General features: G+C 35.8%; 1 protein-coding gene across 8 annotated transcripts in view; it reads left to right on the forward strand.

The window, feature by feature from the left end:
- The window catches only part of CNTLN (centlein), a 277,826-nt gene that overhangs the window by 47,947 nt on the left and 203,076 nt on the right, over positions 1-26,803 (forward strand). For 7 of the 8 annotated variants that reach the window (XR_016019468.1, XR_016019469.1, XR_016019466.1 and 4 more), the window contains exon 3: positions 19,107-19,191. The exons of the other annotated variant lie outside the window; for it this stretch is intronic. Coding sequence is in view for 1 of the 7 variants with exons in the window: in XM_088793521.1 (XP_088649647.1) it covers positions 19,107-19,191 (85 nt within the window). In the remaining 6 variants the exon portion in view is untranslated. The remainder of the gene's footprint in view (positions 1-19,106; positions 19,192-26,803) is intronic. 8 annotated transcript variants of the gene reach the window in all.

The following is a 26,803-nucleotide window of genomic DNA, read 5'->3' on the forward strand; positions in this document are numbered from 1 at the left end:
TTCTATATTTCAGGGTTATCACCTCCCTTTATTTCAATACATTAATTCTTAGGATAGGTAGTATGCTCTACTAATTGTAATAAAAATCCTATTTTCTATTCAAATATTGTAGATCAGCATTTTAATTTGGTCTTTGTCTCTTACTGTGGGACCAGGGTAAGTTATTTTGAGCTTCAGTATTTTCCTCCCATAAAATGATAAAAATAGGTCCAATCTTATAAAGTTTTTTTGAGGATTAGATTAAATAATATAAAATATCTGAAATGCCTAGTCATAGGCCTGTGAAATTGAATGATAGTCCATAGGGACTTGCTATGGGCCAGGTACTTCTACATGTATTTACTTAATCCTCACACCAATCCTATAAGGGGGTGTAGTTTTTAATCCCCAGTTCACAGATGTGTATCCTGAGATCTAGAAATGTAGAATTACTTGCTTGAAGTCACACATTCAGTAAATGGTTGAATTGGGACTTAAGTACAATGAGTCTGGGCCAGGGTCCTAGCTCTCTCTTAAGGACCTGTGCTATATTCCTTCTCCTTGAGTCGTCATTGCCTTCCCTTTCTAACCTATATTCCCTATGCCTACTGCCTATTTCCACTTGAGTGACTTTCCATTAGCTTGAATTAGGAGTTCTTACCTGGAGCCTGTGAGTGGGTTTTAACTAATATCTTTAACCTTTGACTCCCATATGGAAGAGGCAGAAATGCATCTCAAACAGGCTTAACCATGGAGGAATTTCAATAAAAGACTAGGGTATCTCCTGGAATCCAAAAATAGGAATGTGATGGATCATGGACTAAAATGGTAATAGGACATGTTCTCTCTCTTTCTCTTTCTCTCTCCTCTCATTCTGCTTAGGCTCACGTGTTAGAAAACACATCAGCTAACAGCATCCATAATTTCAGCTGCTAGGGAGAGAGTCATTTGATTCTTTGGCTATAAAGTATAACTTTTCCAGGAAGGGCCCTATGGGCTCTGCTTGGTTCAAGAGCTCTCTACCAATCATTTCTATGGGTGTCCATTACAAATTGTACATCATGTAAAAAGTATGAATACATTTTTTTTCCTGAAGAGAGGATCCATGGGTGCCATTAGATTCTCAAATGAAGTGATTTGTAACACAAAAGCAGTAAAGAACTACTGCAAACAAAAAATGAGCCCAAAGCATTTCTCTCTTCTCTTTTAAACAAGTCTGTCTGACTTTGTTGCTTCTGTCACTGGTACCACAATCTTCTAGATAGTTAGTCTTGTCACCTTCTTGTGTTTTGATTTCTCACTGTTCTTTACACCCTGCATTCAGTTATTCAGAAAGTTCTGTTAATTCGTCCCATGCAATGGCTATTGAAATTATTCCTTTGGATTTCTTTTCTTTTTTTTTTTAAATTAAATTTATTGGGTGACAATGGTTAGTAAAATTACATAGGTTTCAAGTGTACAGTTCTATAATCATCTATATATCACATTGTGTGCTCACCACTCAGTCAGTTCTCCTTCCATCACCATATATTTTACCCCCTTTACCCTCTTCTACCATCCCCCTCCCCACTTACCCTCTGGTTGTCTGTGTCTGTGAGTTCTTGTTTCTTTGCTTGCTTTGTTCCTTTGTTGCTTTCAGTTTTATATCCCACATTTGAGTGAAGTCATATGGTTCTCGACTTTTTCTGTCTGACTTACTTTGCTTAGCATAATATTCTCAAGATCCATCTATGTTGCCACAAATGGCAGTATTTTATGTTTTCTTATGGCAGAGTAGTATTCCATTGTGTATATATATCACATATTCTTTATCCAATCATCTATTAAAGGACATTTTGGTGTTTCCATGTCTTGGCCACTGTAAATAATACTGCGGTGAACATCGGAGTACATACATCTTTATAGATGAATGTTTTCTGATTTTTGGGGTAGATACCCAGGAGAAGGATTGCTGAGTCATATGGTAATTCTATTCTTAATTTTTTTGAGGAATCTCCACACTGCCTTCCATAGCAGCTGTACCAATCTGCATTCCACCAACAGTGTGTGAGACTTCCTTTTTGTCCACAGCCTCCCCAACACTTGCTATTTGTCTTGTTGATGATTGCCATTCTAACAGGTGTGAGGTGATAGCACATTGTGGTTTTGATTAGCACTTCCATAATAGTTAGTGAAGTTGAGCATTTTTTCATATATCTGTGGGTGGTTTGCATGTCTTCTTGGGAGAAGTGTCTGTGCATGTCCTCTGCCCCTTTTTTAATTGGATTGCTTGTTTTGTTGTTGTTGACTTGTATGAGTTCTTTATATATGAGGCCAGACAATTAAGTTCATGAACTCTTCCTAGAAAAAGTGCTACATACCTCCTTGCTGAATATCACTGCCGTTACCTTCAAAGTACTCCTGTTGGGAAACTATGCACCGATGCCAGCACCTAATCCACCCTTCAAAGCAATTTTGGAACTCTTTTTCTGGAATGGCCATCAGCTGTCATCATATTACCCTTGATGTCCTGAATGTCATCAAAATGTCTTCCTTTCAATATTTCCTTTATCTTCAGGTAAAGAAGAAGTCGTTGGGGGCCAGATCTGGTGAGTGGGGAGGGTGCTCCAATACAGTTATTTGTTTACTGGCTAAAAACTACCTCACAGACAGTGCCATGTGAGCTGGTGCATTGTCATGATGCAAGAGCTCCTTGGTGACCATTTTTGTGCACACCTTTCTCATGCCAAGATTTTCAGTTATGATTTTCCTAATTGTTTCTCTACCGATGTTTACTTCGTCTACTGTGCTTCTCACAGTCAGTCGACAATTTGGATGCACAATTAGACTAATTTTTGCATTGTTTTCATCAGTTCTGCTTGTTACTGGCAACCCTGACCTCTTTTCATCAGAAGTGTTCTCTTCCCTCAGAAAAACATTTAATCCGTTTGTACACGGCTCTTTTCTTCATGGCATTATCCCCATACACTTGGACTAAACATCTCCCTGATTTCACTTCCACTCTGCCATGTTTAACAAGAAATTTAGTGTTTGTTCATTGCTCCAATTCAAGCTCAGATGTTTTCGTGACGGCACACAAAAATATGCAACAATAATAATGAACGTCACTCAGCAAGACACTGCCACATGTAGACATGAACACAGCTGGGTGACACTGCTATACCAACGTTATGAAACCTTATCGAGCTGTTTGTACAGTGCTGCCAATGTAAGCACACAGTGGCAAAGTTCATGAACTTAATTGTCAAACCTCATATGTCCATGGGTGGACCCTTTAAGAGGAGTGCCTGGGACTACAGCAGCCCTTCGTCTCACTCAACTGCAATCTCTGTTGTTTTTCACATCCAGAGGTTATGGGGACTGCTCTTCCCAGCACTGTATCCCTGGGCTGGTGAGGCTGGTGTGGAGTGGGACCCCTCACTTCTCTTGGGTACCTCCACTGTCGAGATATCCCTCCTGATTTTTCAATGCCATACATGGGTGTGGGACCAGTCTATTCTGCATCTCTGCCCCTCCTACCAGTCTCGACTTGGCTTTTGTATATCTTTAGTTGTAAGACTTCTATTCAGCTAGACTTCAGGTGATTCTCAGAGATGGTTGTCCTGTAGTTTAGTTGTAATTTTGATATGGTCATGAAAGGCGGCAAGCACAGAGTTTACCTACTGTGCCATCTTGACCAGAAATTCCGTTTCTTTTTTATGATAGTTAAAGACTTACTACTGTTATCTTACTAATTGTTTTCTGCCTTTTTTGTTATTGTTGTTCTTTTCCTGCTCTCTTGCTATTTTTCTTTTCAATTCAATGATTTTCTAGTAGTCATGTGGTTTGATATTTTACTCTTTATCTTTTGTGTATTTTTTTGTTGTCATTACCATGAGGCTTACATAAAACATGCTATTAGTCACAGCTGTCTGTTTTTGGCAGATAAGAACTTAACTTCAGCCTCATACAACTTTACTCCCCTCCCCCACAGTTTATGTTATTGATGTCACACTTTGCATCTTTTCATATTGTGTATCTATTAACAAATTATTGTATCTATATTTATTTTAATAGTTTTGCCTTTTAACTTTTTTACTACAATTAAAAGTGACTTAGTACCACCAGTATTAGAGTATTCTGAATTTGACTATATTCTTAACTTTACCAGTGTGTTTTAAAATTTCGTGTGTTTTCTTGTTAGTTTTCTTTTATTTCAACTTGAAGAACTACCTTTAACATTTTCTTATAAGGCATATCTAATAATGATGAATTCCCTTAGTTTTTATTTGTATGAGGTCTTTATCTCCTTTATTTCTGAAGGACAGCTTTGCAAGATTTAGTGTTCTTGGTTGGCAGTTTTATCTCTTTTGGCGCTCTGAATATATCATTCTAGTTTTTACGTGGCCTGGGAAATTTCTGCTTAAAAACACTAATAGCCTTGTGTTGTTCTTTTGAGTCACTTTTCTTTCGTTGTTTTCAAAATTCTATCTTTGTCTTTGATCTTTGAGAATTTGATATTGTAAGTGTCTCTGTGTGATCCTGTTTGGGTATTATCAGCTTCATCAGTCTGGATTTCCATATTACTTTGATGACTTGGGAAAATTTTACCTATTATTTCTTTAAATGTTCAGCCCTCTTTTCTCTTTTTTCTCCTCTGGGACTCCCATGATGTGTAAATTATTTTTGTTTATGATATTTCGTATATTCCATATGCTTTCTTCATTGTTTTTTATTCTTTTTTCCTTTTTCTCATTACTGGATAATTCAAATTGTCTGTCTTCAAGTTCACAGATTCTTTTTTCAGCTTGATTGATTCTGCTCCTGACTATTGCAGATTTCATTTTATTCATTTGCTTCTTCTGCTCCAGAATTCGTTTGAGTCTTTTTTATGTTATATTGCTTTTTTTGAAGTTCTCATCTTTTTCATGTATTATTTTTCTAATTTTGTTTAGTTGTCGTTCTGTGTTCTTTTTAGCTCACTGAGATTCTTCAAAATAAGTATTTTGAATTCTTTGGCAGGCATTTAATCAATATTTACTTCTTTGGGGTTGTTTACTGGAAAATTATTGTTTGCCTTTGGTTGTATCATGTTTCCTTGGTTTATTTGTTCCTTGAAGCCTTCTGTTGCTGTATCATATTTGAAGACACTGTCACCTCCTTCATTCTTTATTGATGGGCTTTGCAAGAGAAAGACCTTTTCCAGTCAGCCCGGTTAGGGATTTCCAATATCTCCAACCTTTTCTATGGATGCCCCACACTCCACTCCCCTTGTTCCACCATAAGGGAGAATTGTTAGAATTGCATGTCTTCTTTTGATCCTGTAAAGCCAGGCCAGCTGCTGAGAGCATCTGTTTATTTTCCCTAAATCAGTGTCCTGAAGTATTCAAGCTTATGCTCCTTGTTGCAATCCAGCAGAGTTGAGCTGGCTGTCTCTTGCATGATTTACAGAGGCTTGTGCAACATTTTTGGGGGAGCTTGTAGCGTGCTATCTCTGGGTTTGGAGGGATGCAGAGACTGCTGGGGTTGCGCACAGGCTAGTTGAGGGGTTCCACAGGTGATACCAACTACAAGGTTCATTGGGTGGGTTTCTTTGTAGAGCCACAAGGTCATCAGTCAAATCTGTGGTCCTTTGTTGAATCTCACGTCACAGTATTATAAGCCCTGTTCCCTACTTCTCGCTGCCCCCAAACTTTCAATTATGTTGATCCTCTTAGTGTTCTAGGTGGGATGAGAAAGAAATGGACTTTTTGGGCAGCGTCTCACATGACTGGGGAAACCTGACACTTAGTATGCTCTCACTTTCTCCCCTGGGAGAAATCATGGGCCAAGGAGGTCTCCCTTGGCACAGAGCTGTGCCACATTGAGGGAGTAGTGCCACCGGTCAATTGAAAATGTTCTTACCTTCTTCACTGTATTTATACTTAGATTTTTTGCTTCAGCAGAGTGTTGGGCCTCTTTGTTGGACTTCTGGCCTCCTACAAAGATACTCTTATTTCTGGATGGTTATAAAAATCTGTGTTTCTGTTGGCAGATGAGGGCTGAAATTTCCTATTCCAACATCTTGCTGATGTCATCTAAGGCCAATTTTAAATAAAGAATTCCCTACCCTTTTAAAAAGGAGTTCTGAAAAATTATAACTTTAAAATACACAAGTCTCATTAGTGGTTGTCAGAGAGGAAAAGACATCAAGACAGTTATCACATGTACGTTTCTTATTTGTGTTCCTTTGAGAAATTCTGAAGATTAATTCAGTTCTAACATAAGGACATGTAGTATTGCAGAGCATATTTTTCATATTGAGGTGAAAACAGTGATTGATTTTTTTAAATTATGACTTTTGTATTTACAGTGAATGCATCTGTAGTCTCTAGAAAAGCCCACAGTCTTTTTTATTTGACATTCCTTTTAAATGATTCTTTTCACTGGTGAGAATTTTAATTATACAGAGGAATACAATATTATCTAGACAATATTGTTTGGGAAATACTGTGCTACTCATAAATGAAACTGAGTAGTTCAGCTGAAGGATCTTACATAATGGTAAGCAGATACTTCAGCCCTGTACTGAATAATTTTTATTCACATGGTTCAAGTTTTATGATATTTTTCTATGTACTGTCTAATCTGCTGTCAATCCCTTCTAGTATATTTTTCATTTCAGATATTTTTCACATCTAGAGGTTCTTTTACTTTACAAAAACAAAAAAACAACCAAAAAAAGAAACTTCAATGTTTCTCCATTGTATTCCTGTTTTTCTTTAAATTCTTAAGTATATATTTAATATTTTTAAAAGCCATTTTAAGGTCCTTGAATTCCCTAATTCCATTATCTAAGTCATTGACATTTCTTCACATTATGGATTATGTGTTTCTACGTCTTTGCATGCCTAGTAATTTTTTATTGGATTTTGGACATTGTGAATTTTATGCTGTTGAGTGCTCTATTATTGTTGTATTCTTGTAAAGAATATTGGACTTTGTTCTTGCATGCTCTTATGTTACTTGTGGGTCAGTTTGATGTTTTTGAGACTTTGTTACTGTAGATCCAGGGTAGCAATTCTTTCTGTCTAGAGTGAATTTAGTCCCACTATTAAGGCATGACCCTTTGGGGACTCTACTTAATGTCCTCTATATTGCAAGGTCTTTCCACTCCCGCTGATAGGAACATGAACTATTTTTATCCCTCTGTGACCACTAGAAATTGTTCAGTCTATTGCTTTCCAATGATTCTTTTCCTTGCCTAGGGTAGTTTTCTCTCGGGCATGGACAGATCAGTTCTCAGGCAAAGAGGAGTCCTCTGGAGCCCTCTGGAACTTGCTTTCAGTGCAGCTCCATCCTCCAGTACTTTGCCTCACAAATTGTATGTACCATGGCTTTCCTGAACCCCAGTCTGTGTCTACTCAACTTAATGAGATCCTAAGCTCTTTTTGGATTTCCTGTTCCTTTATTTTAGCTTGAAGACTGCCCTTTAGATAGTAAGCTGCAGCAATCATACAGCTTACCTCATTGGTTTCCTTCCTGCAGGGACCACAGTCCTTGGCTACCTGTGTCCAGTGTCTGAAAATATTTCATATTTTGTATAATTTTCAAGTTGTTTAAGGCAGCAGGGTAAATCTGGTCCCTGTTCCTCTCTGTGGCTGGAAATAGAAGTTAATTCAACTTTATATGCTGAGAAATGACCCAGAACTTTCAGACAGTTTAAACCACATCATGCATTGTGAACAGGTAGTAACTGAATATTAAATAGAAATTATGCCAAGAAAGGATTTTTTTCTAATTTAGTGAGTTTAATTTTATTCACACGGCAATTAAAATTTTTCATTAATGTACCAGATATAAAAAATTCAACAAATGTCTTTGTTGTTGTTATATTCAGAGTTTCAAATAGCCCTTTGATGATAAAGTTAATTGACTGATACACAGATAAAGATGTTTTTATCTGGAAATTCTTAGTGGTTAAAAATTTGTGCCAAAACATCTATATTTAACATTGGGATTATGTGACTTATTTCTTATTACCTGAATTGTTATATTCTTACACTCCTTCAGTTTTAGACTTGAATAATACACAAGCCTGCTGGAATGCTAAGGATAGTGTAGAATGAAGTGATATTAAAGTTGAGTGAGGCTGAGTAGTGTTGTAATTATAGCAATTAAGAACTACTACCGGAGGTAAAGAAGAGACTTTTTGGTAAAGATCTCTGTTACTCTATGTGTTATAGTTAATAACTATTCACACATGATAATCTTTAGTCATTTAAGTAATGGATCTGTTTTCTTTAAAGACAAACTCATAGGTTCCTAAATGTTCTCAGTTTGTAGTGCCCTTAGTATTTCAGTAATACTTATATTTTCATGGTACTTCAAGTTAAAGAGAATTACATGAGTGTTCCATTGATTAAGTATTTGTTTTAACAACTTAATGGCCATTAGAAATATATCTGTAAGTTAAGAGAAATATATTTTGATTTCTTTTTAAATAATCTTAATTTTTGATGTAGAATGTGTGAGATTGTTAGATACTGGACAACTTCTCAAAGTTCGGAATCAGATTGAATATTGCCACCCTCATTGCCTTTTGCTCTCAACTTGATTTTTATCACAGCAATGGCAAAAACCCAACTTCATAAATTTGTGGTGGCATAAAAGGAATGTAGTGCAATCTAACATTAAACATCTGAAATTCTGTAGCTAGTAGTCTGTACAGTGTCCAACAGATGTCAAGTATTGCTGTGTATCCCTCAGACGTTTAAAATATCCCACAGTGCCCCTGTGGTTTTGCTACAGCACCTCTGGGAGCCTTGGTACACATTCTGGGTACCTGAATTAATTCATTCTCTTCAAATGTTCATTACAGTTTTATATGGAATTCTGGTATGATTAGTGTCCCAATTTTTCTACTTCAAGATAGAGAATCTGTTTGGATTATTCTTGATTAGCAAAAAAATGATTTAACAATGGTGAAATAAAGGAAAAGTTAACATTTTTCTCGATGAAAAAGTGTTTACAGCAAAAGCTTCATAGAAAAATTATCGAATAAACTGGTTTTGGGTACCATGTTTACAAATCTGGAATACAGAGAGAAGTAGTGAGTAAATAAAATATTAAAACATGATATTAAATGGGATAAAATTAAGTACATTATTAGTTTACAAGGTAGTGTGGATAAATGGAAAAGAAAAAATATGAATTTTATTATGAGGATGTAGCAGGGAAAATAATTAAGACTATCTCTGCTGTTATTAGGTTTCATAGTGTCAGTTATGATCCTGTGATAGAGTAAGGATTGTCCTGGCTGCTACTTAAAAATATCTGCCCACTGAACTGTACTAAACTCTACTATAACTCAACATGATTTCTTTAAATGGTGTATTTTATAAGGAAGTATATTCTGAACTATGTGGGAAATATCATTTTGTGTAATATTATATAAGGAAATATTTGCAACTCCATGTGTTCATGGTTTAATAAAGCATAGAACAACTATAATTATAATGGCTTTATTTATCGAGTTTTTCTGTGGGCGATACACAGTTCTTAGTGCTTTGTGCATACTGACTCATCATCATCTTATGTTATATAGTAAGTTTCTTTTCAGTTTGTTTTTGTAGTCTTGGGAAAGAAAAGCCAATTAGTGTCTTCTAAATAATAGGCTTCCAAAACTAACTCTCAGCCTTTTGATACTATTATTTTTATTTGCAGTGTACTTATCCTTAAAATAATGTGTATTGTGCTTGATTTTGAATACTCAAATTTAGAAATACTATATCTAAATCTCAGATTAAAGATGTTCAGTTTTACCAATGTTAATACCTTTCCTTTTTCATATACACATTTTTATGAAGCCTACACACTAATTGCTTTATTTTCCTATTTGTTTTTACTTCTAAACACCTTATCTTTGTATAAATCTTGAAAACATCTTTTGCTTTCTTTTAAGCATTCGATACTTACTATCTGATAGGTTTCTCAATACTTTTTCCTTCTATTCACTCTCCTGTTTTCAGTAGTTTCTATCTCTAGCTCTCGCTCTCTACAACCCCCCTAACGCACCCCTCCCCCCAGTCTGGACATGACAACTCAATTTTGGAAAATGAGAATCATAAAAGGAATAAAAAAGGCAAAATTATTTTTAGTATTTATTGCATGTTTATTTAGGATATGCATGTCATATCTTTGAAATACGTTTTTAAAGATTAAATCACATAGAGAATGAGAGATTATCTCATATTTAAGTTTACAGTTAAAGTTTAGATGCTTAATAAGCAGGCTGTTGTTATAAGGTTATACATTCTCATCACTGGGAAAACCTCCCTCCTGCTCCATTCTAGTCCTAAACACATGGGTTGTACAGCTGCTATATGGTTGTACACTGTCCCATGTGTATTAAGCCAACACAGCCTGAAAAAGGGTTGCATTTTTGAGCATGGTAGTAGCATGGCTGGTTGGAGACCCCAGAAGTGTAGCTGCCAGAACTCTTCCATCTGGCCGCAGTGCTGCTAGGCAGCTCCATACAGGGTATAAATATATTTTTGCTGAGCACTTTTCCTGTTGCAACAACCACAAATGCGTAGGCAGACATGTGGATGAATGAGAAGATGGCCAAAGAAACTAATAGAAGGGTGTTTAATTGGAAGCACTCTATTGTTTAAGGTGATAGAACATGCAATGAAGTATGAAGAAACATTTGAACTCTTACGGTATAGATGCAAGAAGCTTGACAAATAGTCTTTTCACTTTTGTGAAGACCTTTAAAGAATTGTGAAATTGTAGGAAAGCTTAGTTACTTAAAATGTAGCCTTTATATGCATTACAGAAGGAACACAGAAATGCAATTTTTGTTTTTAAGGTAAAATTATTGTGATTGTTTTCATTAGATGAAAGTTTATTTCTGGTTTCATTAAAAATTCCCAGAACATTGAACATAAGTCAACATTCCATAGAGAAGGACGTATTATGCAGCTTGCATGTATGCATATCTGCATATCGGAGCACAAAATATTGACATGATAATTGCAGTCAAGCCTGAGTGAGCAGTGGCCTGTGGGAATTCAGCTGGTGTTGTACCAACTGGATGGCTGCTCAGGACACAGTTTGAAATGCAAGGTGCAAGTTAGCACTTTATTCAGCACAGGCAGGCATCATTTAAAAATCCTTGGGGGCAGCCCCAGTGATGTGCAGATGTTAAAACAGTCTGTTCTGAAGTGCTGATATTTTTGAACACTGTAAGAGACTTCGAGATTCTGGGTGAAAAATATTTGCACAATTATTAAAGACCTACAACACTCAATCTTTCCCAACTCTTATGGATATTTGAGATAATGTTGAGTATATGCAGAAGTATCTGGATATGTAGTTAACAAGAGGAGAAACAAGAAAATCAGCAACTAAAATTACTGAATTTCTGACTATAAAATAGAGGAGGATTTGTTTTGAGTTTCAAGTCTGTATATTTATAAATGATGTTGAATGAATAAGGATATCTGAAACAAAGGTACATTATTCAGTGATCCATTAAATCTCAACTGTTATGTTTTGTGAAATGATTACTTTTTGTTTAAAGAGTTCATCTGTGCACCATAATTTAGAAATTCAAATTCAGGATGTAGCCTGATTCTATTTGGTGTAGTTTGGAACTACCTAATTGAACAGGAAAAAAAATCTTTCAGCACAAGTTTTGGCTTTCACATATAATTTGAATATATATTTTACATTGAAAAATAAAATGTAATAGGAATTTTGGATTATGTACTGAAAATTAAGTGCTGATCTTAAAGCAAAATAGATATTTTAATTTTTAACTGTACTTGGACTTTTAAAATATTTTATACCATAGGTTTTATTTTATTTATTTTGTTTATATTCCATAAACGTATTTTTATTCAGAATTTTTTTTCAATACTGTTTTTATTGTGGAGTAAATGTGTTTGAAGAATATTTTCTAAGGTTTTAAGTTTTTCTCTTTTTCAAGTTTTCTTATTTTATTATTCATAGATACTGTCCTAGTAATTTATTATGCATATTCAAAATAGGAAAATATTTATAAAACAGTTTGTGAATGAAAGGATAAATAATTTGATAATAATGTAATTCTCATTTCTCTAAACTTCTGCTTTTATCAGTCTGCTCTTTCAGAATCTTAATTTTTACCAGAAATCAAGAATGCATTTAAATGAAAAGCTATTAATAAGTATAAAAACTAAATTTTCATAGATTCTGTACTCAAATGAAAGAAAACATTAATCCAACTAGATTTATTTTGTGCATTATTGTTATCTATCTGTTAATTAAGAATAATCAATGGCAGTAAGTTTTGCTTTTTGTTTTCCTTGTTTTCTAATTCGACCAATATTGTTGCCTCATTCATAGTTAAATGTGTCTTTTCAACTCTAATGTTTCATTTTTGACATCTCATTAAAAATGGGCTCAAACCCAGAAAATATAATCCTGTCATATTGTATAATATATGACATGGTCTACAACAATAAAATTTGATTCTTAATGATTTAGAAGAATTTCTCAGATTTTTGAGTTGAGAAAAATGGCAAAAAGCATGGTAATTCCTGTGGCTAAGTACAGCAACGTTAAATGTTTAAATGGGTAGTACTCTTGGGAAAAGTGATTGGTGCTTTAAACTTGGACAAATTTGACAGCCTCTCTTCACTTCATTTTTCATCCTAAAGAAGTCTGCAAATATTCTTAGCTCACATCATTATTGCACATCAGTGGTTCTAATTAGCTAAACAGGAGTTTGTCTCAGTCATTGATCATCATCAACTTCTTGACAGTGTGTCTTTTTTTAGGAATCCTTTTTTATGTCTTGTAAATCCATAGAATATGTATTAATTGAATTGACTAGATAGTTTGGTGATATTTTAAGCTTGAAACAACTTTTCCATCATTTATTCTACGTAAAAAATATTGTATTCATATTGTAGCACTGTTTTCTCTTGGGAGCATTTTCTTATGAAAATATTAGCTATCCTATACCACCAGGAGGAGCTGCTAGCCAAACCTCTATGTAGATTTTGAATTGTGATTTTTTTTTTTCAATTTCGAAACTCTTAACATGGTATTCAATTTTGGAGTGTTTTGGTTATAAAATCATTGAGGTATATTTTTGAAGTTTATATTCCATTTGAAGTTTTACATTTCATTTATGACCTATGCTTTCAGTATTATATCACTCAACTTCATCTATTGAGAAGAGTGTCAGTTGTTATTGCAGTACTTAGATTTTCGTGTGCATAAGAATCAATTGAGGCTTGTGTTTTAGTCAGTTTGGGCTGCTGGAACTTAGACTGGGTGGCTTAAACAACAAACATTTATTTCTCCGGAGGCTGGGAAGTCTAACATAAAAGTACCTGCAGGCTTCATTTTTTTGTGAGAGTTCCCTTGCACATAGCTCCCTTCTTGCTGTGCCCAACAATGACGCACAGAGAGAGAGCCTCTTTCCTGTGTCTCCTCCCTCAAGACCTCCCAAAGGCTCCTCCTTCACATACCATCACTTTGGGGATTAGAGCTTCAGCATATGAAACATTCAGTCCATAGCGCCTTGTTGTTGTAAACCCAAATTGCTGAGCCCTACCCTCAGGGTTTCCACGCTCAGGGTTGGTGGAAGATGGTGTATTAATAACAAATTCTTGGGTGATGCTGGTGCTCCTTCTCTGGTCACCCATGCAGTGCGGACTGCGGCTTAGGCTGTGAGTGAGTTGCGTGCAGGCTTGCGTCATAGGACATAATCAGGCTGGTAGCAAGCTCTTTTGGAAACTGCAGTCATGCTTTCATTGGCGTTTTGTGGCATACACTCTAGTTTTATCCCTGTCTCATTTAAAAGGACCACCAGAAGTTATTTCGACACTAGTGGGAATTTTAGGCTTATTAGAAGAGCGGATTAGAAAGACTCCCCGTCAATTAAACTAATTCCTGGAAGGTTAAAAACAGATTCATAGTCTATCCAGAAAGGAATTTACAGAGGGGGTTACTGACTAGAATTCACGTCTTGCCTGTCTCAGCCTGGGTCCTTGTCCCCAGGTAAGCCTCCATCATGCCCTGCCCTGCCCTGCCCTGCCCGTTGGGATGTGAAGTCCTTTTTCTCCAGATGCAGGTACCTTGAATGGATGCAGTATTCTTTTGCAATACTTATGACTTGGTAATGGTCAATTAAAAATTCAAGTGATAATTTCAGATTATATGGTAGTGATAAATGATAAGCAAAAGGCATATATTTTTAATATGTAAAACCGTTTTGTAAATCAATAAAAACACTAAGATATAAAATGGCAGATACATTGACAGGCAATAGCAAATTCGAAAAAAAAACCACAGGTGTTTCAATTTCTGAAAGTATGTTTAATTTCACTCTTAATAAAAGAAACACAAATGAAAAGAAAGTCCAGCTGAAGACAGTAGACTGTGATTATACACTAATTGTGCTATTCGTGGTTGGTAAATAGAAAATAAAATAATAAAGCAGGACAAACTGCAAACAATAAAAATAATAGTCTTAATATGTTTGAAAAATTTCAGACTTGGTTTATTCCAGCTTTCCACCTATTGTGTGCCTATATCCAGAGGCTGACCATGTCTAGAGAAAAACTCTGAACCATGGTGACTGGTCTCATGCAAATGATGACCACTGACCTCAGTGGTCCTTAGTACTGCCTGGTAACGATCCTATTTTTTTTCTGGCTCATTTACTATTCCAGTATCCTAGAAAACTGTTTTATTCTTACCCGCTTGTCAACTTCTAATGCTTTGTTTTCCATTCTCACTCTCAGAAGATAGACAGCCGTAAGGAATTTGTTCAATTAACATTTGTTAAGTAGAGCACAAGGTGCTGGATCATGAGCCATGGTCAACAACAGACCCCAAGAGAAACTGAAGTAGAGAAGTTTATTACGCACAGCTCTGGAGAAAGTATCCACTGTACCTCACGGGGCCACATGGGGAGTTCAAGGCAGAGTGCAGACAGAGAGACACAGACAGGACCTGGGGCATATGCCTTTATTAGCATTTGTAGGTGGAGTGCTTTGGGGTTTAGGGGCTAAGGCAGGATTGGTCAATTGAAACCATAAGAGCTGGGTTTTGATAAGTCCCACAGGGGATCTTCTCTAAGGGGCTCATAAGGGGAAGCTGTTGGGGAAGTCATATCTGGAACTAAAATGTACTATGGCTCTATGGGCTGCTATTTGGGGCACGCACTTGCATGAGGGGCTAGTGGAGATTTAAGGTCACTGTGGGCTGCTTGGGAAAACCACATGGGTGCCTAGGCAGTAGTACCATGGAGTAGCTTAGCTAAGCTCTCAGCAATGCCCTTGGTTCCTGTACCACTAATACAATAGAATCTCTTAGAAGATAGATTGTACCCCTTCCCATAACCACATCTATCAACATGTCTGACTCTATAGCCACGTGTTTTGTTTTTCTTTCTGTGGAAGAACTGTTTATACTTTCATCTAAGTCCAAACAAATTCTCTATGTGTACGCTAAAGCCTCAAAGACCCAAGGGGTCACTCTGCGATTATTCCTTCTCTCTCATGCATCATCGGTATCTCTCACGGTCCTGGATTATTTCTGTCAACATATACACATGGTATTTATCTTCTATCTTAAAAAAAATCTCATTTGATCTCACATTTCTCTTGAACTACTGTTCTGTTTCTCTGCTCCTTTCTACAGCAAAATTCCTCAGAAGAGTAGTTTTGGCTCTCTCCGTTTTCTTTTCCCTTTCTCTCTTGAACTCACTCCAATTAGGCTTTCATACCCATCATCCTCCAAAACAGCTTTTGTCAAAATCACCAGTGACCTCGATATTGCTAAATCCAGCAGTCAGTTCTCAGTCTTTGTCTTCTTCTTGAACATGTTTGCGGTATTTGGCAGTTGGATTCCTTTCTTCTAGAAACATTTATTCACTTAGTTTCTCTCTTGATTTTCCTCTTACATGATTGCTTATCCTTTTTAGTATCATTTGCTGTTTGTTTTTTTCCCCCCATCTTACTAACCTATAAATTTTGGAATGCCACAGGACTTAATTCTCAGACTTCTCTATCCAAAGTCACTCCCTAGGTGATCCTATCTACTCTCTAGTCTTAAAATATATTTGCATGACTCCTAAAGTTACATCTTAAGCCTTGACTTCTTGACTGATTGCAGACTTGTTTACCCAACTACATCTTGAATATTATTAGGCATCTCAAACTTAAAATGACCAAACCTCAAATCCTATTATCCCTTACTTTCGTCATCTATATCCAGATAATGTCTGCTTCATCCTTGCAGTTGCTCAGGTAAAAGCCTTGGAAACATTCTTGATTTCTCTCTTTTACATCTCATGTCTAATGTATTAAAATGTCCTGTTCTCTCTACCTTCAAAATAGCAAGAATTGTATCACTTCTCAATACCACCATACACCCCTATCTTGTCCAATTCACTTGATTTCTTACCTGGGGTATTGCAGCTGCCTGCTAGCTGGTCTCCCTTCTATGCTTGCCCCCTAGAGTGTGTTCTCAACCCAAGAGCCAGTGCGATACTCATAAAATAAGTTGTATTATTTCTCTGCTCAGACCTATCTTCTGTCTTCCTATTTTACTGAGAGTCAGACCTAATGTTCATAAGGCTTCGAAGACCATATATTACTTTATTCCCAGTGATCTCTCTGTCCTCAGCGACCATTCTCCTCTTGTCCAAACAAGGGGAGATACATTTACTTCTTTGCTCTTCTTTGAATACATCAGTTATGTTCTTGCCTACTTGCTACTGGTCCCATGGCCTGGAAAACTTTTCCCTGAGAGCTCCATGATTTTTACTTCCTTCCTTTAAGTCTTTGCTCAAGTATTTCTTAATTATGCTATACAAAATAATATTTGTTAATTAGCCTATATGAAACAGCAACAATTTCCCTCTTACTCTCCAGTTTTCTAAGACTAGACATCCCTTCCTCTGTTACCCTAGTTTATTGTCCTTATTCTATATACAGCCAGTTGACATACTGTGTTCACTTATTTATAATTTGTTTTCAGTATGCCTGAAACTAGCATGTTTATTCATGAAATAAAGCAGCCACTTGCTTTATTTTGTTCACTGCAGTATCCCCAGGGCAATGCCTATCACATAACTGCTCAATAAATACTTGTTGAGCAAATGATGAATGAAGCTGTAGATAAAGGTTTCTTGTGTTTTTTTTTTGTTTTTTTTTAATTCTGCTAGGTACTGTTTCAGTCTGAGGACTGTTTCATTCTAAAACATTCTCAGCAATTACCTTCTGAAAATAACGCTTTATGTCTTTCATCCTACTATTATCTGCCTCTGGAACTCTTTAGGCATATGTTCGAGTTCCCTAGTGAAATCTGCATGTCTTAAAATTGTTTTCATATTTTTAATCTCATCATTTTCTATTCAATGTTGTGGACGAATCCCCCATTATTAGCCTCCATTTCACTAATTCCCTTTTTGCATCTAGTTTTGAACTTAGGCCAATTAATTGGTTTTTTTTGACTCAGTGGTTATAATTTTATTTTCAAGGTTTGTAATAGGTTTTTTTTGATCCACTTGTTGGTTTGTTTTTGGGTTTTGGTTTAATTTTAGTCATTCTCTTATGCCTTTAAAGATCCTTGCTTAATTTGGAAGTCTTTTTCACTGCGTTCTGTTTTCGTTTTGTCTACAACAGTTGCTTCTTCAGATTATTGAGTTAGTGTGTGCATGTTGTGTGTGTGTGTGTGTGTGTGTGTATGTGTGTGTGTGTGTGTGTGTGGAGTGTGTGTTTTCTTCATGTGTTTTGTATTTTTTTGTTTGCGGTCACATCTTGAGTGGGAGGGTTGCTGTTTTGTTCTCTTCCTCCTCTTCTTTCCTCACTTCTGCTCCTTGTCCAATGCCCTTTTCTCTCTAGAAATTTTATGCTTGCCACTAAATGGTCACCCTCTCCCCATCCCCTATTCCCAAATAGGTTTTATATTGGAAGCATGGGTCTCTTAGCCAACAGGGACACAGAACATTTGTTATATTTACTACCTGAGCCATGGGGTGTTTTGGCTCAGCTTCTGATTGGGATGCTGTGTCTATAAACTTTTGGCATCCTAAACTTTCATATAAGCCCGTTAGTTCCAGGCGAGGGTGGGTGGAAGTTTTTCCAGCTCTGATTTGGGAGTTGGGAGCCCCACCCCAGTCTCTGGTTTCAAACAATGAGCCTGGCTATGCTTCTACATATTGAGCAGGCCGCTTATTTTCATTTATCCCCAGGGGCCAAGCTCTTTTCTACCTTAGCCTGCCTCTGGATCTGGACAGCAGATAGCGCCTTCAGCCTGGTTCATAGCGTAAGGTTTCTGTACAGTTGGTGATCCTCAAAAATGTGTCTGTATCTCCTTAATTATTTTCTTCTATGTCTTTCTATTAGTACTATAAATTTAGAGACTAGAGAAGACCCTCAAGTGTGAATTTACTATGCTAACTTACTGGAAATCTGAACATAATATTTAAACAAAATATTGTACCACCTGAATGTATCTCAAATAACCAGTAGTATGCTTTTCTGATCGAAGGCCTTTTACTTCATTTCACTCTTTTTCAAGTGATGGTTCTTTCCGCCTACCTTACCTGTATACTTTGTGATTCATGAGTGATTTAGGTATAGATTTCTATTTATTCTACCTATTTTTAAATTTTGTAAAACATGTAAACATGTGTCCAATATATCGCTCCCTTATTTATTTGATGCTGGTTGTTAGTAAATCTCCAGCTCTCTCCCTTTTGAGTCTTTTACTTAAAAAATGATAAATGTTATTCGTAATATAATTCCGTATATAAAGCGTTTGTTAACAAGAACATATTTATTTATTATTTTAAACTGATGATACACTGACTATTTCAATTAAGATTAAACATGTTTCAAGTATTTTTATCATGCATCTAAATCTGGAGACTAAACTGTTTTTTAATATGAAGTTGTCTTAGTTGTCAGCAGTTCTAAGTTGTTGTCACTTGCCATATGGTTTCTGATTAATTCGGAAAGGGCTGTCAACCCCAGATAATTTAATTTTCTCTATTTTCAAGTGACACTCATTATCAGAATGTGAAGATTTAAAGGATTAGCTACCAATTATTACTAATAAACTCTCAATGTGTATATATATATATATTTTGTTTCTAGAGAAAAACAGAAATCTGAAGCTAAAGACAGAAAAGTTTTAGAAATTCTTCAAGTCAAGGATGCTGAAATACAAGAATTGGTACAGGTTGGTGTTATAATAGAAAATACTGAAAATACTGTATTTGTTTCAGGTAGTAGAGCTTTACAATTGTTTTAAATTATTTTTTCCAATAATCATTAAGAATATCAGGGTCATTATTGCAAACCATTACTATTTTGAAGCTATTATTCTTTATTATTATACTTTGCTTGTAGCCTATTTGTTTTCTGAATTAATAGCCTATGATATCAGACAATTAAGTTCGTGAACTCATCCTAGAAAAAGTGCTACATATCTCATTGTTGAATATCATTATAATCACCGTTGAAGTACTCCCCTTGGGAAGCTATGCACTGATGCCAGCACCTAGTTCACCCTTCAAAGCAATTTTCGAACTCTTTTTCTGGAATGGACATCAGAGCTCTCGTCATATTACCCCTGATGTCCTGAATTTCATCAAAGTGTCTTTCCTTTCAATATTTCCTTTATCTTCGGGTAAAGAAAGAAGTCATTGGGGCCAGATCAGGTGAGTAGTTATTTGTTTACTGGCTAAAAACTCCCTCACAGACAGTGCTGTGAGAACTGGTGCATTGTTGTGATTCAAGAGCCATGAATTGTTGGCGAAAAGTTCAGGTCATCTAACTTTTTCACGCAGCCTTTTCAGCACTTCCAAATAGTAAACATGGTTAACTGTTTGTCCAGTTGGTACAAATTCATAATACATAATCCCTCTGGTATCAAAAAAAAATGTTAGCAACATCGTTGCAGCAAGTTCACGAACTTAATTTTTAGACCTTGCATATTATTTATATGTTGAAACTTAGTGTTACAGTTTTATACTAGTATCTAGCAATTATTCATTGTTTTATTGAATTTTGCCTTTTATTTTTAGCAGTTATCATTCACTTCTTAATTTTGTATATTTTCAAATGGTTTATGTGTAGAAAATATCAACAATAATTGGGATTATTCTATTTGACCTTTTGAAAACTTATATTTTTGAATTAGCACAGACCTATCTTTTGGGTATAATCAGTAAATGGTATAATTACACATAACTTTATGTAATAAACATATATATAATATACTGATTATATAATTAGAATTGTATATATAATACTGATTATATCATTGCATATCATTTGTACACATACATATACATAATCGGTATATTATCACTGTAAAAATCCATGTGTTCTGTGCTTCCAGTAACCACTTTCAAGGTATAAATGTGTTAAAAAAAAAAAAAAAAGGTGAAAGTAATATATCGTAAGAATGGCCTATATCATGATATAATATTTAAATTCATTTTGTACCAAATTGCTTATTATGGACTAAATTACCCATAATTTTCCTGGATAAATGGAGGTTCTTTTTGACAAATATGTTCTTCTGGCTTTTGACTCTATTTTGCTTCCTAGCCAATTAAAGGGTCATGGGAACTTTGATCTGAAGTTGGTTATTGTTATACAGTTGTTTTATTAAAGGACTAACAGTGGAAGTTAACTTAGATAAAAGATTCAGTTATTTTTTTTAATTCTCTACAGCCATATAAACTCTTTCTAAAATGGAATATAGATTACTATATGACATATAAATTTGAAATTTATACCTTCTGCAGTGTTGTGTTTTCCTTATAGTAAATGTCGTAATTGATACTATAATATAATGATAGCATTTTAGAAATAACATCTTAGCCAGTTTTGGAAATAAACAGTTCTATTTGCTATCTGCATATCAAACAATATCAAAATGTGTTCTAAGAAAATATTGTCATCTGCCTATTGTATTAATTAGGCTAAGCTAAGTTGTCTGATAGATACAACTTTATGATTTACAAGTGGCAAGCATCATCTGTATTTATGTTTCATTGGAAAAAGCTAGTCATATGGACACCCGAGATTCAAGAGGTTTGGGAATATGTAGATGAAGGCTGAGCAATCTGTTTCTCAGTTACCACTCTATTCTATGGAGGCGAATGGATTTTGATACTCTTTTTGATATCCTTTGGCATTACGTTTGCAACGCTTTAGGGAATGCTCAGTTTACCAGGTCTAGATCACTATAGCATATCATTTAAAAAAATGTTGACTTTTTAAAATGACAGTATATTTTCCCTTTTCTTTGCTGAATTCTTTTGCTACTTCTTCTTCCTTGGGTAGATATTATTTCATTATTGACCTTTTGAGCAGAATCACTTAGCTCAGGTATAAAGTTTTAAATGCTCATAAGAGAAATTATTTAATTTTTACGCTGCAGCTTTTTTTGGGGCCCCTAATTCCTTAGCCTACATTATGCATATTTTGGTGCAACGACGGTTATAACTTTCTACAAGAAAGTTTTCAGTTCAGTTCAACAAAATACAGTGGTACCATGGTTTTCTAACGTAATCCATTCCAGAAGACTGTTCGAATTTTGAAACATTCAAAAACTGAGGCATAGTTTCCCCATAGAAAGTAATGCAAAACAGATTAATCTGTTCCAGACCTTTAAAATCAACCCCTAAAACTGCAAATTTAGCATGAATTTTACTATCTAATGATATCATAGATCCATAAAATTTACGGCGTTTGTAAACTGAAATGTTCATCAACGGAGACGTTTGAAAACTGAGGTACCACTGTATTGTATTTAATGTATATATAAGGTGTGATCACGAAATACAGTGGATGCTGCTGCCGAGTGCCATCCAATGGAAAGAAGGCAGGGATCTTCAATACAGGAAGTGATACATCGAACCTTAGTAACAGTATGTGACAAGTTTCAACTTGTTCGATATAGTCAGTCAGGTGTGAGCTACGGTTGAAAGAAGGTGTGTTTTAAAGTGTGCCATAAATCATCCTCCATCATGACAATGCTCCATGTCACACATTGTTTCTGGTATGGCAATTTCTGTCAAATAAAAACATTATGGTTTGTCTTCATCCACCTTATTCACCGGATCTGGAACTGTGTGACTTCTGGCTCTTCCCCAAAGTCAAAATGACCATGAAGGGTAAATGTTTTGAATCGATTCAGGACATCGAGGCAGCCATGACAGCTCAACTAAGGACACTCACAAAAGAAGAATTCCAGAATTGCTTCAAAAGTGGCAAGAACGATGGGATAAGTCTATTCAAAGCGGGGGGTAGTATTTTGAGGTGTATTAATGGCAATGTGTCTTTAACTGTAATATATATATTTTTAAATATAAACATTCACCATATTGTTTGATCATGCCTCATACTATCCTGCGATGGTACTGTGGAAAATTCAGAATTATAGTTCTGGCCTTTAATGATTTTTAAATCTCAGTAGTAGGGTGGGCATAAAAGTAAAGTTCAAGTAACCATATTCTCCTACACTAGACAGGTTTTGTGAGGGTGGGGACTTATTGACCCTTCTATACCCAGCACCTAATATTGAACATATTTACTGGCTCATAACTGATGTTCATTAAATATTGTTGAATGCATGATTTAAATTGAATAAAACCAATGTATTATAGGTGCCACGAGAGAATCACAAGCAGAATGCTCTAGAATTCAAAGGAAGGCATAATTAATTTCTGTGGAGGGATCTTGAAGTGTTCAAATGGGGTTTAGTAGGTAGAGATTGTAGGAGGATTTGCTCAGGGTGAACACTGGGCAAAATGCATGAAGGTAGGAAAGAAGGGCATGTTTGGGTAATGTTGAAATTTATAGTTTATTTCATAAATAATATGTAGGAGTATAGGCTGAGATAAGACTACTGTTATGTTGCACCTATATTAAGGAAAGGCCTTCAGTGCTTGAATGAAAATTTTGGGCTTTACTGGTAGGCCAAAGGAATCTATCTAGGATTTCATTAGGGACTTAAGTTAATTGAGCAGCAGTCTATGAAAATGAAACTGGTAATCAGTGTATACAATTAGAAAAAGGAAAGCAGAAAGTGGAATAATCTATTAGGAGGTTATTTCATAGTCTAAGAGAAATGAGTGACATGAACTTGAACTATTAGGTTCGCAGGAATTAAAGGTATGTAAGTTAGGTCCATAAGGGCTTGGCAGTAATTTGAAAGTGATGATTAGGTTTTCAGCCTGGAGAAACCAGAGAACAGTGGCATTATTATCAGAAAGAAGGTTATTATCAGGATTTACCACTTACTATGAGGATAAGGTTCTGAGCTTCTTTTAGACAATTTGTGTTTTAGTTATTGGTGGGAGTTCTATTTAGAGATTTTTAGCAAACTGTTGCAAGCATGGATCTGACCCTTGGGAGGGAAGTTCCTTAAGATAAAGCTATTTCATGTTATAGTTAGAGGGAAGAGTTTAAACAGTGAGAATTCTGAAAACAAGATGTTTACTGATATTGTTAATAGGTGAGATGAAAAACAAATTTTATTAAAAAAGATAAAATGACTATTCAGGGAAGTAGAGAGACATAAGTATGATGCAATATCTCATGAATTAAAAAAGGAATTTCAAGAAACAAAAGGTGGTCAATGTTATAAAATATTGCCAAAACATGGGGTTTGTGAAAAATACATGAAATTCAGCAATAATGAAGTATTTAGTGATTTTTGAAAGCAATTCAAGGAGAATTGGTATATGACATTTTAAGCGATCACACTGAATTATAACAAAGTAATAGAATAGAATGAGGAAATGTGACAGTGCAAAGAAAGAAGAGTCTACGTTTAAAACATATTAGACTGGGCGGTGGGATGGCTCAGGTGGTTGGAGCGCTGTGCGCCTAACACCGAGGTCACTGGTTCGATTCCCACATGGGCCAGTGAGCTGCGCCCTCTACAGCTAAGATTGTGAACAATGGGTGTCCCTGGAGCTGGGCTGCCATGAGCTTCTGTGATCCGCCATGAGTGGCTGTGTGTGGCCGGCTGGTGACCAACTGGCTCAGCTGGGTAGAGTGCAAGACTCATAATACCAACATGGGCCAGTGAGCTGTGTCCTACACAACTAGACTTAGAACAACGGCTTGGAGTTAGGGAGGTGTGAGGGGTGAAGGGGAAAAAATAATTCAAAAATATATATTAGGCAAAATATTTGTAAGTAGTGGAAAAGGAAATTAAAAATACACAATGCAAGAGGACTTAATTGAGTTAGCAGAATTCTAGGTGACAGTGGAAACCATGAGATCAAGAAGATAAGATTCAGTACATTCGTTCTAACTTTTTCATCTCTTTAGTCATTCAGATTATATCTTTGTTTGATTCTTAAACCATTATCTTTCCTTCAGCTTTCTTTTTATTAATTTGTTATATTTTTCTTCATCCTTTTACATTGTATCTTCAGATGAATCTTGTATATAATATTTGGTTGGACTTTGTGTTTTCACTCAATCTATGCATCTTTACCTTTTGTAAAGGTAAGTTCATCTCATCTGCATTTCTTGATATAATTATTTAGTCTTTGTTCTCTGACCGTATCCTTTTTGTTTTTAATGTTTCTTTTGAATTTTAATTTTGCTACATGTTGATAATTTGCAAGGTTTAGAGTCTATATCATCTTTGTAGTGATTAAATTTATTGTTTTACATATTATATTAAATACTATACCTCTTGATTCTAACATATTCTGAAAAATCTAGATAGTATTTCTCAACTGCACACTGCAAAAAAAAAAAAACAAGAGAAAATCACCATACTTAATTCCGCCTTTGTTTTTCCTACATTTTAAAGTGAACTTACAAAGAGTAATTAGAGGACTTACTTTCCTGTTCTAAACATTATTTGTGTGTTTTTATACTATTAAGATATAGAATGCATATGTTCCATAACCATTTCTCCATTATTTTCTACTATAAATTCTGTAGTAAAATAGATTGAGTTGTGTGTTTTTCTCTTTCTGTATAACAAATTATCACAAACTAGTGCCTTTAAATAACAAACAGATTTAAGTTGCTTTGGGTGTGGAGACGGGGCATAATTTAGGTGGATTCTCTGCTCAGGAACTCATGAGGTTTTAATCAAGGTTTTGACTGGAATATGTTCTCATCTAGAGGCTCGACTGGGAAGAATTTGCTTCCAAGCCCGTTCAGGTTGGTGGCAGAATCCATGTACTGAAGTCCTAAATGGGACCAAAATCTGTACTCGTCAGGGTTTGTGTTCTCTCTCTCTCCCCGCCCCCTCCCTCCTTACCTCTCTCCTCTCTCCTGTGTGTGTGTGTGTGTGTGTGTGAGAGAGAGAGAGAGAGAGAGAGAGAGAGAGAGAGAGAGAGAGAGAGAGAGAGAGAGAGAGAGATTAATTGCTTTTGAGGCATTGGCTCATACAGTTAGGAGCTGGCAAATCTGAATTGTGCATGACAGGCTGGCAGGCTGAAGACCTAGGGAAGAGTTGATGTTGCATCTCAATTCAAAAGCAATCTGGAGGAAGTATTTCTTCTTCCTAAGAAGACCATATTCTTTGTTCTTAAGCCTTCAGCTGGTTGGATGAGGCCCATTCACATTATTGAAGAGTTATCTGTTTTACTCAGAGTCCACTGATTTAAATGTTAATCACACCTAAAAAATACCTTCACAGCAACATGTAGAATGTTTGACCAAAAACTGCATCCAAAGCCTAGCCAAGTTGACACACAAAATTAACTATATAGGTAAAAAGTACCGAGGTAAATAGGTCTTGAGTGTGAGGTTTTATGTTTATCAGGTTTGGCTATTTTTACTATTTACTGTAGTTGTATGTTCAGAGGCTAAAGTCTGATTTGGTGTCCTTTTGTAAATATGACTTTCTCTAGAGACTTCTTACATGTCATTTGAGACACATAGTTGTTTCAGTTGTATTCCCTTATTATTATATAGAAGCCCTATACAGTGGTGAGATGTGAGGGGGTGGGAAAGTATTCTGTGGCCTTATGAGTAGGTCTCAGTCTTTCAGTAAGTTTGGATGCCTAGGCTGTGACCTTCACGAGTGCTTCTCAGTTTTTTCCCCTTAAGGGAGATAGAAAAGCCACAGGGTATGGGAGTTGGGTATTTCCCATCCTTCAGGTTGGTTAGTCTCTGGTAAAACCCAAGTAGGATCTGGTAAAATAGTTTTCTCTTGATGTCAGGCCTTGTTAAGAAGCAGTGAATGCTTTGGTGTATTTTTAAGTGGCTACTTTTCCCGTCTCCCTGCAGGAAGCAGGGCGGGATTTTTCTGCAGTCCTCACTCTGATAGCCCCACAAGGCTCAGTACATAAAACTCATGGAAGTGTGAGAACTCCTCTAGGACTGGACCTTCCTAGACTTTTATTTTTTTTAAATTAAAGTTTATCGGGGTGACAATTGTTAGTAAAGTTACATAGGTTGCCGGTGTGCAATTCTGTAATACATCATCTATATATTGCATTGTGTGTTCACCACCCAGAGTCAGTTCTCCTTCCATCACCATGTATTTGATACCTTTTACCTCATCTACCACCCCGCCCCGTTCCCCCCACACCCTCTGGTAACCATTTTCTGTGTCTATGAGTTTTTGTTTCTTCATTTGTTTGTCTAGTTCCTTTGTTATTTTCAGTTTTATATGCCGCATATCAGTGAAATCATATGATTCTTGACTTTTTCTGTCTTATTTCGCTCAGCATAATAATCTCAAGGTCCATCCATGTTGTTGCAACTAGCACTATTTCACCTTTTCTTATGGCAGAATCCCTATCAAAATCCCAATGGCATTTTTTATAGAAATAGAACAAAAAAATCATTAGATT

The sequence above is a fragment of the Rhinolophus sinicus genome, chromosome 16 (genome assembly GCF_057876585.1).
Source record: "Rhinolophus sinicus isolate RSI-liver-muscle chromosome 16, RSI-T2T, whole genome shotgun sequence".
Taxonomy (NCBI): domain Eukaryota; kingdom Metazoa; phylum Chordata; class Mammalia; order Chiroptera; family Rhinolophidae; genus Rhinolophus; species Rhinolophus sinicus.